General features: G+C 35.2%; 1 protein-coding gene across 1 annotated transcript; it reads left to right on the top strand.

Annotated features, from left to right (window-relative positions):
- The first annotated feature begins 1113 nt into the window (after positions 1-1113).
- On the top strand, positions 1114-13750 carry Tsp26A (Tetraspanin 26A). Its single transcript, XM_090101845.1, has 8 exons — positions 1114-1360; positions 1711-1831; positions 3106-3179; positions 5744-5818; positions 6307-6405; positions 6630-6809; positions 10665-10781; positions 11256-13750. The coding sequence occupies exons 1-8, from the start codon at positions 1271-1273 to the stop codon at positions 11322-11324; spliced, it is 825 nt and encodes a 274-aa protein (XP_089957971.1). The 5' UTR covers positions 1114-1270; the 3' UTR covers positions 11325-13750.
- The last annotated feature ends 4746 nt before the right edge of the window (positions 13751-18496 follow it).

Below are 18496 nucleotides of genomic sequence, written 5' to 3'. Positions count from 1 at the left end.
TCCAAATGGTCGCCATACCGCCGAAAATCTGCAAAAATTTTTTTTTCGCCATTTGGAATCGTCCGAAAAGTATGGCATGGCGATTTTCGTAAATGGCTGCACGACGATGGTTACCTGTGCAAAAGTTAGCCTGGTACAAATGGTTGAATTGTTTTTTTTTAAATCAACACATTCGCGTCGGTATGGCGGGCTGTAAGTCACACCGGAAAAGTATGGCATGACACTACCGCCTACTTCTTTTTTATGGGCTATCGGTAAATTCTAAAATTTTTGTGTTACAAATTCTTTGACTTCGCTATTTTTCCGACGAGTTCGACTAACGCCTACGTGACTAAGCCGCCGGTACCAGCGTTCACACCATCGTTTTTCTTTTTGTCATTGCGTACTAAGACCCCTGTAGAACCGCCATCCTGTTACAAATGACTCGAAATTTTGTGTCAATATCTCCCGGTCTAGTTAATGTAAAAGTTATACGTATGTTAAATGTGCAAATATTAAAATAAAGTCTCATCTTTTTCAGAGGAGAAACACATATAGTTTAATTTAAAATCCCTTATATATATATAAAATAAAAACTAAAAATAAAATGTTGTTTTATTTTATTTGCTGACCATACACTACTACAAACGCAAAAATTTCTCCAAGCTAATTTACCTGTAAGTTGGTTTAATGCTCTAAACTCTAAAGTCTAAGTGTAGGACCAAACGACATTTGCAAATCTTTTTTCCATACGCCCTCGACCACGATATCGCCTACTTTTGGAAACTAAGACGAAACGCAAATGCAATTACTGTAATTTATTGTATTTAATAAAATTAACCTTTTCAATTAAATTCTATGTACAGTTTGTAAATTTGCCAGTAGGTTTATAAATTCAAAAATTGAAAAAATCATTTACTAATAAATTGCTTCACAATCACACTTGCTTCCATCGAGATAGTATGTATACTACGTTTGCTTCTTATGATCAGCGTCAATTGTTTTATCTGTTGTCCATACATATTCATTTTATAGTCTGTAGGTTCATTCAGGCTGACATTTGTTTTTCTGTCAGTCGAGACTAAAACAATTCGATCGGTCTTTGTGTTATTCAGGTCTTTGGCCTATGTCTTTGGCCTACTTGTTTTTATTTATTTTAAAATTTAAATTATTCCATGTTAAAAACTTATCAAACCACAATTGATTTAATCAAATGTAGTCGTACATAGTGTCGTTATAGGCACTAAGTGTTAAGTTTTCGTTTAGTTAAGTTGTAAATGAATCTTCTAAAATGCCTGGCATTAGAAAATATCGACGTGACACGACCGAAGTCAGCTGTTGTCTTAAATATGTTATATTTGGAGTCAATGTTCTTTTCTGGGTGAGTACTGGATACACACGTAAAAATACAATAGTTATAAAATAATAGAGAAGGTTTCTTTCACGCTTGCATTCACATTTTATGCTATTTCATTGTACTTATTTCAAGGCTGAATTAAAATGCGTTCGGTCAACAATTAAAGATTTTTAGATTTATCTTGGTTAATGATTGCATCGTCAATTAATTGTAAATAAGCAATTTGCATAGGACTGATAAAAATGTTTTCGCATACAGTTTATACAGCAATAAAAAAATTAGAAGCTTTCCATGACAATTTAGATGGAAAATCTGTGTGACCATAATTTTTATTGTGATAATAATTTTTATATTTTATGTTCATAAAATTTCAGTTCGTCGGATTGGTTGTATTAGCAGTGGGTGTGTGGGCTTGGACTGAAAAAGACACATTTAATAATCTCTCAAGACTTACAAATATTGCTCTGGATCCAGCATTTATATTCATATGTGTTGGTAAGAACATTAAATAGCTAATATTATAAATGCGAAAGTTTGTGAGGATGAATGGATTGTTACTCTTTCACGCAAATACTTCTGAACCAATTACAATTAAATTTGGTATGTAGGTAGCTGAAGACCTAGAATAAGACATAGGCTTATTCATCCCGGAAATTCCACAGGAACAAGAACTATGCGGGTCTTTCTTTCATCATTATCTTGCAGTCTGGGTCCGTAAGATGACTTGTTCATAGAAGTGTTACAAATAATTGATAAGTATCCAAAAGTTAAAGGTCAATAAGAATATTTTGTAACATACAATATAAATTATTGAATGAATTATTTAAATCTTTAGTTGAATTAATTAATAGTCAATTAAAACTTAATATGTATTGATATTTGATATCCAATGTAGGTTAGGAAATGTTAAATAAAAGTTGTTGAATATAAATTTAGCGGTAATGTGTTCATGTTTTTTTAAATACCAAGTTAAACAGACTCATTTCTTAAATGATCAAATGTTTTGAGGTCAATTCACACACAATAGTGTGCCATTGAATTTTGTGGAAAATTGTTAGTGGAAACAAAACATTGAAGCAAGGACATCATTTAAACAATTGTATTGTCTTATTGGGAAATAACTACATAATGATAAAAATTCTTCACTCGGTTTCAATTGCAATTGTGAAATTCAGTATATGTATTAATGTAACTGAAAATGATTTGGTAACTAAATTTATGTCAGATTTTTGTTTGCTTCGACTTAAAATTATACTATAAGGCCTGGCTCACATATGGCGAAGAGCAGCGCATTTTTCATTGTCAAACTAGTTTAGACATTGTTTTCATTAAAAAAAAATTCAAAATCAAATAACAACAATTTATTTTATGGAGCATCGAAGCGTCACACGCGAAAGGTAGCGCGCTGCGCTTTTTTGAACTTTATTTTACTGAGGACAATGTCGATAATAGTTTGACAATGAAAAGTGCGCTGCGCTGCGCTTCGTCATGTCGGCGCCGGCCCTAAAGCTCAGAATTTTAATTCTTATTGATAGGATATAGAATTAAGAGACTAATTAAAAATTAAATCTACACTACTATATCTAAATACCATTCTGTAACCTTGATTCACAAGTGTATGAAAATATAGTGCTAAGGTGTCAAACGTGATTTTGCCTAATAAAGACCAACTTGTGAGTAATTTATTCATGGTAACACCTTGAGATCTTAAATAAGGAGGTAAGTGATACATACAAGATGATTTTATAACAAAAATTTCATCTTTACAGGTACAATAACATTCATTATTGGATTCACTGGTTGTGTTGGAGCGTTGCGAGAGAATACATGCCTGTTAGCTTGTGTGAGTAATTGTTTGTAACTTTTGACCGAGTAATTAATGATAAATAGTGCCATACATGTTTGTCTTGTTGTTCTTTACATAATCGTGGATGGTAATTGCCAATTGGTATTGGTATGTGTTGTTAACACACTTTTATTAAAATGTTTTGCACTTTTTATCATTAGTCCATTGAATAAGTTCCTCCAAGGGGGGTCTAGAGTGCGTGAGTTAGTAACGTAAGATGTTTCTTCGGAAACATGTCAAGAGTACCTAGGTAATAAACATACTAAAACCCCGGGACACTAGGAGGAGCCCCGGAGTGGGAGGAGGGGGGAAATGGGTCCATTTTTTCGTTTTTCGCTTAAATCTCAAAAACGGTACATGTTAGAGAAAAACTTTCAAGCAAAAGTTGAAAGGCCATAAAATTATCTACAAGTTGTACCTCAATCATTTTTTCCTATATCCTACCGTTTCTGAGTTATACGCAGTAAAAAATGATTTTGGCTCAAACAATTTCCCCATACTACACATCAATCGATCAAAAAATATTTCTTTCTTCCAAAAAACTCAAATGTGCAACTTGTGACCGGTACTGATAGATTGCTCATAATTAGGTCTATAATTGGTGAAATAAACACATTCCTCCATGGAAGCCTATAGGAGGAATCGATTGTCAAAATATTATATTAGGGTAGTTTGAGTTACTGAACTTGATCTTTTTATTTTTTTCTTCCAAAAAACTCAAAAGTGCAACTTGTGACCGGTACAGATAGATTGCTCATAATTAGGTCTATCATTGATAAAAATACTAGATTCCACCACGGAGGCGTTTACGGGGAATTGAATTTTATTAGGGTAGTTACGATACTTGAACTTTTTATTTTTTTTCTTCGAAAAAACTCAAAAGTGCAACTTGTGACCGACACCGATAGATTGCTCATAATTAGGTCTATCATTGATAAAAAAACCATATTCCACCATGGAGGCGTTTAGGAGATATTGAATTTTATTAGCGTAGCTACGATACTTGAACTTTTTAACTAACTACACTAATAAAATTCAATTCCCCGTAAACGCCTCCATGGTGGAATCTGGTTTTTTTATCAATGATAGACTTAATTATGAGCAATCTATCGCTACCGGTCACAAGTTGCACTTTTGAGTTTTTTGGAAGAAAAAAAATAAAAAGTTCAAGTATCGTAACTACCCTAATAAAATTCAATTCCCCGTAAACGCCTCCGTGGTGGAATCTAGTATTTTTATCAATGATAGACCTAAATATGAGCAATCTATCTGTAACGGTCACAAGTTGCACTTTTGAGTTTTTTGGAAGAAAAAAATAAAAAGATCAAGTTCAGTAACTCAAACTGCCCTAATATAATATTTTGACAATCGATTCCTCCTAAAGGCTTCCATGGAGGAATGTGTTTATTTTACCAATTATAGACCTAATTAAGAGCAATCTATCAGTACTGGTCACAAGTTGCACTTTTGAGTTTTTTGGAAGAAAAAAATAAAAAGATCAAGTTCAGTAACTTAAACTACCCTAATATAATATTTTAACAATGTATTCCTCCTAAAGGCTTCCATGGAGGAATGTGTTTATTTTACCAATTATAGACCTAATTAAGAGTAATCTATCAGTACCGGTCACAAGTTGCACTTTTGAGTTTTTTGGAAGAAAAAAATAAAAATATCAAGTTCAGTAACTACCCTAATCAAAATTCAATTCCCCGTAAACGCCTCCGTCGTGGAATCTGGTATTTTTATCAATGATAGACCTAATTATGTGCAATCTATCTGTACTGGTCACAAGTTGCACTTTTGAATTTTTTGGAAGAAAAAAATAAAAAGATCAAGTTCAGTAACTCAAACTACCCTAATATAATATTTTGACAATCGATTCCTCCTATAGGCTTCCATGGAGGAATGTGTTTATTTCACCAATTATAGACCTAATTATGAGCAATCTATCAGTACCGGTCACAGGTTGCACATTTGAGTTTTTTGGAAGAAAGAAATATTTTTTGATCGATTGATGTGTAGTATGGGGAAATTGTTTGAGCGAAAATAATTTTTTACTGCGTATAACTCAGAAACGGTAGGATATAGGAAAAAATGATTGAGGTACAACTTGTAGATAATTTTATGGCCTTTCAACTTTTCCTTGAAAGTTTTTCTCTAACATGTACCGTTTTTGAGATTTAAGCGAAAAATGAAAAAATGGTCCCATTTACCCCCTCCCCCCACTCCGGGGCTCCTCCTAGTGTCCCGGGGTTTTAGTATGTTTATTACCTAGGGACTCTTGACATGTTTCCGAAAAAACATCTTACGTTACTAACTCACGCACTGTAGAACTTTTTATTCAATGGACTACATTGTAATAAATAGACTGTATTTAATAATTATTTGTTTTGTCTGTAAGTATAGTTATATGGCCTAATTTGTAGCATGCATCCATTTGGTCAATTAGTTAGACAATTAAATTTTTTTGTGAATCAATTTTCACACACAATTTCAAAATGTTGAAGTAAATTAATACCTACTTGAATTTCAATTGGTAAGGCAGGTTTCTTCTTTTACAGTATGCAGTATTCCTCGCGTTGCTATTGCTAGCTGAAATGACGGCTGGGATCCTATTTTTCGTATTTAAAGACTGGGTATGTTACACAGTGTTTATTTACATACATATATTGACTGTGAATAGTAATAATTAGCAAGAAATCTGATGAAAAGACCAATACTTTTCTATTGCTATAATTATAAGCTCTTTAGCCCCATGAAGACGCCATGACGACGTCGCTTGTCGACATATACAAGGAGTTACTATTGAAAATGAAAACATAGGGTAACTAACTCGTGGCGACGGTTTGGCAACGTCGCCAATTTAGTATTTTCGATACAAACAACTTGAATACATAGCCGGCAACGTCGCTCGAGCGTCTTAATGAGCTGCCTCATTAGCACCCATGTACGTCTACAACAATATACAGCACAACCATTTTTAGTCTAAGGAAATTTGGTTTTCTAGTATGGGAAAGTGATGGCACTGTCATTTTTCCACGCTAAAAATAATACTGCTCTAAGATAATATGGTCATAGGTAAAATAAGAAACTAACAATTTTTCCAAATTTAATTGTTTTGCAGATTAAATTGCAAGCTACAACAGGCTTCCAAACGTTCATCACCCACTATAGAGAAGATCCTGATCAACAGAACTTGATAGATTGGATTCAGGAAGACTGGGTTTGTTTTATTTTATATAGATATATTATGTTAGACGAAATAAAATAAAATTTAAAGAATCCCATAAATAAAATATCTATTAATTCTTGCTTTCATTTTAATAAATTATTTTAATAAATATTAATACAACTTTAACAAATAACAGTATAATCCCATATACAATGTACGAGAACATAAGTTAAATATAATATAACTGAATTAATTTAAAGATTTATGTTCCATAGCTACAATGCTGCGGTGTAGAAGGGCCCCGGGATTGGGATCGTAACGCATATTTCAACTGCTCGAGCGGTGCCGTAGGCTCGAGAGAGGCGTGTGGTGTGCCCTTTAGTTGTTGCCGTAACAAGCCGCAAGATATTATACGCAACAAGCAGTGCGGTTATGACGTCAGGAAGCCTACTTATGTGAGTATAAATGATATGGGTGCTCAAAACGGTGAGCTAAATATCGTTAGGAAACCGACATGTTGAAGAATAAGAAAGTTCGACGACAAGTGACATCCAACTCGCACTTGGTCAGCATGGTGGCTTATGGCCTGAACCCTTATGATGATGATTGGTTGGTGTTGTAGGAAGTTAGATATTATACGGAACAAGCAGTGCGGTTATGACGTCACGAAGCTTAGTTATGTAAGTGTGATTTTAAATACCATGGGTTGGTGACGTAGAAAGTAAGATATTATACCGAACAAGCATTGCGGTTATGGAGTCATGAAGCCTACTTATGTGAGTAGAAAGTTTAGTGGGGCGGAGCTGATGACGTCATCGGTGGTTGTACTATGTGATTATATTGCTTCCACAAGAACTTCTAGATGTACGTAAGTCTAGATTATAGGTTATATTATTTTATGCAATAAGTCCAATTCATAAGATTTCAGTTATGGTTATTTGATATTTATATAGAGTAGTACCTAGAGTTGCGTACCTTATAATTAAGCTCACCAATAGGTATAGCCTGAAGGTGGTACAGGTTTACGCACCGACATCGACACACTCTGACGAAGAAGTTGAAGGATTGTATGATGACATATCGAAAGCCTTACACAATACCAAGAAGGCACATTACAATGTTGTGATGGGGGACTTCAACGCTAAAGTGGGAGTACAAACAAGCAGTGAGTCGGCTATAGGACCACACGGTTTTGGAAGCAGAAACCAGAGGGGTCAAATGCTGGTTAATTTCCTTGAAAAAGAGCGACTCTACTTGATGAATTCATTCTTCAAGAAACAGTCCCAGAGGAAATGGACCTGGCAAAGCCCTGATGGTAAAACCCAAAATGAGATTGATTTCATCATTACGGACAAAAGGCGCATATTTAGAGATGTCTCAGTGATTACAAGATTTAAAACGGGTAGTGATCACCGATATCTTAGAGGCACTCTAAATATCAATTGCAAGCTTGAGAGAAAACGAATGATGAAGTCAACACTCCGGCCTAGTATGCTAGAAACCGCTACGGATACTGAAAAATTTCAGTTAAATTTGAGCAACCGATTCGCTGTCCTGGAAACCACTGATGATGTTGACCAGAGACTCCACCAAATAGTCAACATCCTAAGAGGCGAAGGCGAAAGCCTTTTTAAGAAGAAACCCGCCAACAAGAAGAGTAAGCTTTCGGGGGAGACTCTGACTCTGATGAATAAACGACGTGATAACCCACCATCAGCTTTGTCAGAACAAAGGGCACTTAATAAAGAAATAAGCAGAATGGTACGACGCGACCTTAGATCCCATAATGCTCTTGTAATTGAAAAGGCAATTGAGCAAAATCGTGGATCTAAGGTATTTGCAAAAAAACTGGAAAGATCCCATCTGACAAAGTTGAAGTCATCCACGGGGAGCGTCCTAACGTCGGAGTCGGAGATTCTGTCGGAGGTTGAATACTTCTACAGCTGCTTGTACAAGTCACATGCATCTCAACCCGCTCCAATTAATAAAGACCCCAGAGCCACTTTAACCCGGCATTACACGGATGAGCTTCCTGAAGTCAGCCTGGACGAAATGGAGTCGGCCCTAAAGCAACTCAAAAACGGGAAAGCCTCGGGAGAGGATGGAGTTACGACGGAGCTTCTTAAAGCAGGTGGAGCCCCTATCCTAAAAGAACTAAAGGATATATTTAACTCTGTTCTTTTCACCGGGAGAACCCCGAAGGTGTGGAGCAAAAGCATTGTGGTGCTCTTCTTTAAAAAAGGCGATAAAACCCTTTTAAAGAATTACAGGCCCATATCGCTTTTGAGCCACATCTACAAGTTGTTTTCCAGGGTTATTACAAACCGTCTTCAACGGAGACTCGATGAATTTCAACCCCCTGAACAGGCCGGGTTTCGCAGTGGATACAGTACCATAGACCACATCCACACAGTGCGGCAGATAGTACAGAAAACCCAAGAGTACAATCAGCCCCTGTGCATTGCTTTTGTGGACTATGAGAAAGCCTTCGACTGCATTGAGACCTGGTCTGTTCTGGAGTCTTTGCAGCGCTGCCAGGTCGACTGGCGATATATCGAAGTGCTGAGATCACTGTATGAGGCCGCAACCATGTCCGTCCAAATCCAGAACCAGCGTACGAAATGTATCCATCTACAGCGAGGCGTGAGACAAGGTGACGTAATCTCGCCGAAATTGTTCACCAACGCGTTAGAGGATATGTTTCGGACGCTGGATTGTAAAGGACGAGGCATCAATATCAACGGTCAGTGGATCTCACACTTACGATTTGCCGATGACATTGTCATTATGGCTGAATCGCTGCAAGAGCTGAAGCAAATGTTGAACGACCTAGTTGAATCTTCCTCACGCATCGGACTCCGCATGAACGCAGAGAAAACAAAGGTTATGATTAACGCTCATGTCTTACCGGAGCCGATAAACATCCAAGGAGTGTCTCTCGAGATTGTTCAAGAGTATGTCTACCTAGGGCAAACGCTCCAACTAGGTGGGAACAATTTCGAGAGAGAAATCAACAGGAGGATACAGCTGGGTTGGGCAGCTTTTGGTAAACTACGTCGAGTCTTCTCGTCGTCACTACCACAATGCCTCAAGACAAAGGTATTTAATCAGTGCGTCCTACCAGTCATGACCTACGGAGCCGAGACGTGGACACTGACAGTGCGACTGGTCCACCAACTCAAAGTCGCTCAGCGAGCTATGGAGAGAGCTATGCTCGGTATTTCTCTAAGGGACCAAGTCCGAAACGAAGTAATTCGCCAGAGAACAAAAGTAACCGACATAGCTCAACGAATTAGCAAGCTGAAGTGGCAGTGGGCCGGTCATATGTGCCGCAGAACGGACAACCGCTGGGGCACACATGTCTTAGAGTGGAGACCGCGACTCGGCAAACGTAGCGTAGGACGCCCTGCTACACGGTGGAGTGACGACGTTCGCAAGGTTGCAGGCCATAACTGGCGGCAAAGAGCCAACGACCGGGCTCAGTGGCGTGCATTAGGAGAGGCCTACGTCCAGCAGTGGACATCGAAAGGCTGATGATTGATTTTGATTGATATTTATATAATGTAAAGCAAGCAGAATTTTTCCTATCTATGAAAAAACTGAATTTCAGCAGCACTTGATGCATCAAGCAAATTTTGTTGGATGTAAGGGTATCTAAAGGGTAATATGTAAGGGTGTATAGGTGTTATCATGTTTGATCACGGTGCAAAAACACCATGTATAATAGTAAAATTTTATTATTACTAACATCCCACTTCTGATAACTTCAAATAGCAATTAACTGAACGCGTGATACACGAGCGCGGTTGTCTGGTCGCGGGCGAGGATTGGCTTCAACGGCATTTCGCGCCAGTCGCAGCCGCAGTGCTCGGGCCTTTATCTTTACAGGTTTCAATGATACGCTTTGTATGCGAGATATATACTTTGGGATGGAAATTCCGTGTCATTTATATGTGTTTTTCTTATGTTTCTTTTATGACTAAGGCCGGTTCCTGAAGTGATGACTATATGTTAAGAACATCACAAACTGAAGTATGGTGTGTATATATAATTGCTGCCTACATATTTTCTTGTTTGTGACATAAGCTTTATCAAACCATAGGTAATGAAATTAATTCTCAATTCAGAAACAGGTCTTAAGTTATTGAAGATTTTCCATCCGGGAGTATTTTATATGTTTTGTTACGCATATTTCGTATTCGCTGCTGTATATGACCGCAAAATTGTACACTATAAGCTTTTTCAGAGTTTACACTAGATCGCGCATTTTTGTTCCACATTCGCTTACAGTTTCTTTTTTTTTGTTATAGAGTTTTGACATAGCTAAGATAATATATGACAAGGGCTGTTTAGAAGCCGCCGAAGAATGGTTTGACCACAATCTATTGATAGTTGCAACATCCGCTGTTTGTACCGCTTTTGCACAAGTAAGTTTATTTTTCAGTTTTTATTTCATCGAGTTTGAGCACGATAGTTAGAGTTTTGTTTTATATCACAAATTAGGTTTTTGTATCTAGTACTTGCTTGTAGTGTAGGTTAGTATTTATTGTTTAGAAAATGTTTATAAATATCATAGTAATTTTGGTTAAGGGTGCTTTTCCACCAGAGATGTGCGAGGAAAAGTAGCGAGGGGTGGAACGTCTCACATCTCTGGTGGAAACGCAACCTTAATATAGAATATAAATCTTAGAGAAATTACATATTATTATCTCCCTACAATGGTTATTAACACAGTAAATTATTTCCTAGGTTAATCGTTATCTTTTTTGAAATGTTTACAGATAGTTTTTCCGATTTCTGATAGAGTTAGTATTTTTAAAAGTGAATAAAAATGTATGTTTAGACTTTCGGGATAGAAATAAACTGCGTCTGTAGCATCTAACTTTGAATTTTTTTCCAAGATTCTGGGCATATGTTTCGCTCAAAACCTCCGCGCTGACATATTCGCGCAGAAGTCGAAGTGGCACTGACAATCAGCCTCTCCTGCCGCCGTGTGACGTCACACGCGCCACACCCGCGACCTCTACCGGCCGCTCTACTCGTCCCACTGTTAGACAATTGTCGTAGTTCTCTTCTAGTTGCATAGATGGCGCTGATATCAATCGCTTGAAGGTTTGTAAGGTTATCTGTGGCGGCGTAATTTGGCGGGAAAGTTTGTCGTTCTTGGCATAATTTTTGAAATGTTTTTGAAGTGAAAACTTCTTTAGTGGCGTTGAGCACTTTTTCTGAGAGGGTATAAAAACTTAAACTCGCGTCAGGACACGTGACCTGATCGAAAAAGCGTAAGACGTAATATCAAACATGCTCAACGTTAATAATCAAATTTTCACTTCTGCCGGCACTCCCAGTGCAACCCGTCTTTTTTTTTGTATCGTTGTTGATAATACTATTTTACATCACAGGTTGATACTCAATATAACACTCACCCTAAATGATTGCAATGTCTGAGAGCCCAAATAATTTTACAAATCTTCAACGTCTTTAACAAAATTAAGCTTTCGATTTCATCTTGCTCTCCGTACTTGTATCTCCTACCTTGGCTACTCTTTACTATCCCTGTATGTATAAGCAAATGTTGAACGTTGTTGTTAGAATTTATCCAAGGTGATAGACATGACTTTAATGTTATACAGATCTCGTTGATCGTGCATAATGTATGTGTTCAAATATTGTCCAAGTAAGTCTATAGTCTATACGGAAGCTGTGAGATGAATTTAGAGGAAATTTTATATACAAAGCTAGTATTGGCGTTATGAAGTTAGGTATATTGTTTAGGAGTATTCTGTTGGCTGTTAATTGGATTTTGTATTTTCAAGCATTTACTGTTTATGTGTGAGTGTCTTTTTGTTTTGTGACGTGATTGATGTTGGCAATTGAAGGTTGATTTTTGTTGTTTTTTAATGTCGAAATCAAATTTTTCAGGCTAACAACTGCAGCTTTAGTATTAATAATTACGAGAAACGTCATTTTATTGAGACATGCAAAATAAAATGTTGCCTTTCATTGAAAGTTCAGTCGTGTCACATGACAAAAAGCATTTCGCTTGAATGCCTTTTTATATAAATTTTTTATTAAATATGCTAAGGATAAAATTGTTGAAAGTGTGGACATTAGCGGTATTTTGGTCGCGTGCCGAGCGTCAGGAGACTAAAAGTTGACAATAAATATTGATATAATATTTTTACATAATAAATGATATTATAAGAAGTATTATTTACTAGTAGATTTAGTTATTAGGAATACTCACTCATGTATTTACACATTTATTTTTATTGTTGTAATCTATTTATTAGGCATTTTGGTTCGCACAATTTAAATATATTTTGCCTTTTATGATGTATTGATAATTTTATACTTTTTTACATATTTTATCGTTAGCTCTTTGGTATTTGTAAGTATTACTGTTAGGTTATATTTGTGCCTATAAAATGTAATCTTTTGCCAATATGATATATTTAAAGATAATTTAGTTTTACAGTTTTTTCATACTAAACAATTCATATTGTATAATGATTTGTTTTATTAATAATTGTCACAAGAAATGCACAAACATACATATTCCATCCAGCTCACATAATAAATACACAAGACAATAATTTTCTTTGATCTCGTTAAAAAGCTGCGTCTTAGAAACGAATCTTACACTGCCTTATAAAAATATATAGTAGTCGTACATGCTTTAATGCACTTATAAGTATTGGAATTTGTACCTTAATACGAATCTCTTAAGGATGTAAATTGTGGAATGATATATGTATTTCAAACAAACACGCTATATTTATGGATATTTTAAAATCGCCTAATTTGTATTGAACTTCAAAAAGACGCCATAGTAAAAAAATCACAGAACAAAAGACTGTACTGGTCTCATATAAAGGGATTTAAACATTACTGGGATATATGTGGGCTTGTTCTTTCAACATTATGGACATATTTAGAAAAATAAGCCCAAAAGTATCGTACCTATAACATAATTTTAGAGCCCGTCCATGCTGCCTTTTTATGTATTAACGTTTAAAGGACACTTAAATGGTCTGTTCACATATAGGCAGATAATATAAGGCAAATTATTATTTTAACCTTTTATGAATAAGGATCAAGTTGCTCACATGTGTGAATTGGTGATGTGCAATAATTAGCACAACGTATGCGTATCAGTGTTTGTTTGAAGTATATAAAAGTATTAAAATAACGTGTACTTATATTCCGTCTTGTGTTCAATTATTTGTGCTTTTATAACTTCACAACACGCACACTTAATTGTTTCACGCTGTATTTTGACTTATAAATGAATTAATTAGAGAATCACATAACTAAAATACGATTTCACAAACTTCGGACTGTGTTATATAAAATGTAGTTTTGACAGTTTGGTCTATTATATTTGCATTTAATTGTAATCATAGAAATCTAAATAACAAGACACTAGAAGTCGTAAGCGTGCGTGACCTTGTCGCCACTCAGGTGATTTGCACATCACCAGTGCATTCGTCACTGTTCAGTTGCTCTGGAGACCTATGAGTGTATACATGGTGTGTTTCAGCAATTCCCATTGCGGAAATTCTTCCACAAGTTGTAATTATACTTATAAAGGAATAATATTTCATCGGAAAATATTTTTTTTTAGAAATAATGCCGTTTTTCCTTAAAATTATAGAATATTTACAAGTATTACGATTGTCACCATAGTAATCGAAATAACAATGAATGACACAGTCGACCATTCTTATTATCACGTTTGTTCGTATTGGAGCAAAAAGTCTCATATACTTAGGGATGTTATTCTAAAATAAACCGTAAATTCGTGCGTTAGGATACATATTCAAAAGCTTAATTTAATAGATAAGTTAGTTTTCACTAAAATCAAGCTGTCCGATAAAAGGCATAGTTTACTTGTGTGTACTGTTTAGCTTTCGGTTTGAATGTGTTGATTTTGGCGACAGCGGTTTTCATACGAATTATGTCATTATAGCCCTTCTATGTGTCTTGTTATTTAGATTTCTATGATTGTAATCTATTCCTTATGACATAGTTCGCTTAATTGTAGGTATTGCCTTAAAATTTGTTCCTCGCTAACATTATGATAGGGAATTGCTTTAAGTCACAGTTTGCACTTGTTCTGTTGAATATTGTCTTAATAAGTACCTATTTATATATTTATATACTCAATTTAAAATATGTATCTTAAAAGTATTATCTTGATCTGATTTTTATGGTTATTCGTTGATATGCAACAACATTAATTGTGCCCAAAACTAAGCTGTCTACAATCTACATTTTAATTTCTTTATGTAGGTACCCAAATTGTTATATTAAATGAGGATAAACATAATATTATGTACATTGATTTCTCGACTTTATATTATTAATGAGTTTGCTTTAACTAAATACTTACTGCAATGCATATTAAAGTGTTAAAATATACCTACATGAATTTTATTGAATTTTGAAAAACAATTACAATGAACAGTTTGCAAAAAAAATATTTATTTAAACAAAATATCCAGATGATAATGTTGTTGTTATCGACGATAATATAATTTGTATAAGTCATCACAAGTATTTGAGAATTGTATTTGCTTTTTATAGATTTAGAGTAAATATAAGACTATGATACATTTTGTAATAAGCATAATAAACAGTTGCTATTTTTAATAATAACAATATAATATTTATTAATTTGTTTTATTCACTTTTACTTTTACCGTTTCAGAACAAAAAAACCGGCCAAGTGCGAGTCGGGCTCGCGCACAAAGGGTTCCGTAGCAGCAAATATAATAAATTACAGTTAAATCAACCTATCTCAAAAACTATAAGAGATACTTTGATCAAACCAAAAATCGTTGAAAGAGTTAATTAGCATGCATCACCTCTATTTTTTTTAGAATTTTATACCCCGTAGTTATAAAAATAGAGGGGGGGGGGACATACTTTTTACGACTTTGAGAGCTGATATCTCAAAAACCGTTCACTTTAAGAAAAATGTTTTTTAGAAAACTTTATATCATTTTAAAAGACCTTTCCATTGATACCCCACACGGGTATGTACATCGAAAAAAAAAATTTCATCCCTCAGTTACATGTATGGGGGGCCCCACCCCCAATTCTTTTTTTTACTATTTAGTGTCATATTTTTGTAGCGGTTCATACAACACATATTCCCATCAAATTTCATCACTGTAGTACTTATAGTTTCCGAGTAAATCGGCTGTGACAGACGGACAGACGGACAGACGGACATGACGAAACTATAAGGGTTCCGTTTTTGCCATTTTGGCTACGGAACCCTAAAAATTAGACTAAAGTCTTACTTATATAGAGAGGATGAGCTATTCCTGAAAACTATGAGATAAATAAGAAGTTCTTACAAATATAAATTAAAGAAGTAAAAGAACATAGTTAAGTATTTTTCTATTCAAGATTGCACATGAATGGTAAGACAAGGGATAAAGCATATATTTCCAGTAAAAAGGAAAATACCACACTTATGACATGGGAATATCTTTATAAAGGCTTACAGTATATTATCAGATTTGAGTGTCCAAAGAATTCTCGCAAAGGCATGTACCAGGTATCCAAAAGTACCTAAATCCAGCGTTAATCCGACCCCACGGTATTCAATATTTTTACGTTAGACAAATGGTGATTCCGCAGCCATATTGGCGTCCGGGTGCGTCGTTTACTACCTAATGACACCTGGAGGATTAATACGAGTCTAACGATACCCCATCCAATCAATTCGGCTATCCGATACGGATTTTAGAGGTACTCTTACATGGACTGCGTTGAGCTTAAGAGAATATTTTGCACTGAATTGGTCTGGATATTGAAATGGTTTGGTTAGATTTCAGGGATTTCTCCTCGTAGTGTGTAGATATGTTTATGGTCTTTCATTTTGCACGTGTCAATGTTGGCGGCTTCTCGTGGCCATCTCGTTTAAGTGACATCTATAATATATTTTATTATTCAGCCAATTATGCCAAATTACCATGCCACGTTACACGAATAAACAGCAGGCACAAATGATGAAATTTTGTGATTAAAATAAATGTCTAAAAAAATATCAATTGTAGTCCAGTTAGCTCTTACTACATTGGTATACGTACTTACATGCGAAATATTTTGATTAAATAGTTTATAGGTGTGTTCAAAATTAACAAGCCCTGACCAAGAGTTAATTAGGCAGGTCTGCAGGTAGCATAACATTTTATTATTAGCTGTAAAGAAGTAATCCTCTCGCATCCACACTGGGTAATGCTCAGCAATACCAAGGTAATACACAACAGAGTTAGCACTTCGACGGGTCACGTACCCACGTAAAGTGTGATAATGTCGACAGAAAGGGTACGTTACTTTCTAACAAATCCAAGGCAAGACGCTGATTGTGATTTAGAGGGAGCTTTATTTTTCTATTACTGGACATATTTCTGTCTGCGAATTGTGGAAAGTTGTTGATACGATTACGAAAGCGTTTGTTTCAATCATGGGAATAAACGATAGGGATTGTTTATGGCGAAATTTTCGATAGAGAAGACTGATAATAAACCAGAAGTTTTTGTCCTTTTTGTTAGGTGCTACCAGCTTTATATATATAGATGATTATGAATATTTATTTTCAAAATTAACGTTTCCTACAAAAAATGTTAATTCCGTTGATTAATGCTAAAATAAGCAAATAAATTCCCGTGAAAAGAAACAGATTTGCGAATAAGTGAAAACAAAAAGCAACCTTATTTCGTTAAAGGTAAATATTTCTAAGCTTCGCTTCTGTGACCTTAATCATAATAAGTGAGGAGACAGGTGCTGGTCGCTGGATTCTTGGATTAATTATTATTTCCACAGTTAAAGAATAACCTTATAATTTTTGTTTATTGTTCTGTTATATTTTTTTTCAATTAGCGGAGCGGCTCGTCTATTTAAAGAGATTTAACACGTGGTCTCATTGAAATATCACTCAATCAAAAGTAGGATTTTTATTTTTATTATTAACTAGCGACCCGCCCCGGCTTCGCACGGGTGCAATGCTGATACTAAATACACTACAGAAAAACTGTGAACGTTGTATATAAAAACATCTCTATGATAAAAACATAGCGGCCCGCTCCGGCTTCGCACGGGTATAAAATAGATAGCCGGGCGGCCGGTATCGCCGCAAACGCTACGTCCCGTAATTTTTAAATCTGTAATATCTTCAAAAATATTCACTTAAATCATACGGTGTAAAGGGCCATATAGATCTATATTAAATGAACAATGCACTCAAGGTATTTAATTGGTTAAGGATTAATGCTGTATTGGTTAAAATCGCATCGAAAATTAGCCATTATTTGTCGCAAAAAGTAATGACAAAAAAAAGTTATTGTGGGTTATCCATAAGAGATAGACATATACCATCGCGGACTTTTCTGTTGACCTTTTCAATGTGTACAATACTTAGTACATTATTTTGATAAAACTCGTAGGGTTCAGCCTGCGTTTGCAATGTAAGCGGAAAAAATGTAATTATTTACGACATCACATTAGAAACCGCAAAAATAACAGTACTTCTACACTATTTAATGGATGTTATTATACATATAAACCTTCCTCTTGAATCACTCTATCTATTAAAAAAAACCGCATCAAGATCCGTTGCGTAGTTTCAAAGATTTAAGCGTACAAAGGGACATAGGGACATAGGGACAGGGAAAGCGACTTTGTTTTATACTATGTAGTGATAATGAACTAGTTACTATTAAAATGCATTCCTCATGGTTATTCATAGATTAAATCGAGCTTTGATGCTTCTTGCATTCGTTTTTGTATGAATTGGTCGAAAATTTAATAGGTCTAGGAGATATAGCTAGGTATACCTACACCTAGACACATTAACACCGATGAGAGAGGAGGAGCTATCCTCTAAAAATACTATTCGAAAGGAAGTTTATAAGTCAATTATACTAGATTGTTATGTTGTTTACTAAACATAACGGTTTCTGAATACAAAAAGACAAGAAGTCTAACTATCAATTAGGTATTTATTCTGCTAGAGCCCAGAGCTTTTTAACTCTATACTCAGTCTTAGTTAATTAGTTCGTTCTCTTTCTCTTAATAAATAAATGAAAGATCAATAGAAAATAATTATGCAAGGGATAACAAATAC

Source organism: Colias eurytheme, chromosome 5 (assembly GCF_061535395.1).
Source record: "Colias eurytheme isolate Ceu_HAF_F1 chromosome 5, ilColEury1 Martin Lab GWU primary, whole genome shotgun sequence".
NCBI lineage: Eukaryota > Metazoa > Arthropoda > Insecta > Lepidoptera > Pieridae > Colias > Colias eurytheme.
The sequence above is the reverse complement of the archived record's forward strand: the minus strand, read 5'-3'. Positions and strand labels throughout refer to the sequence as shown.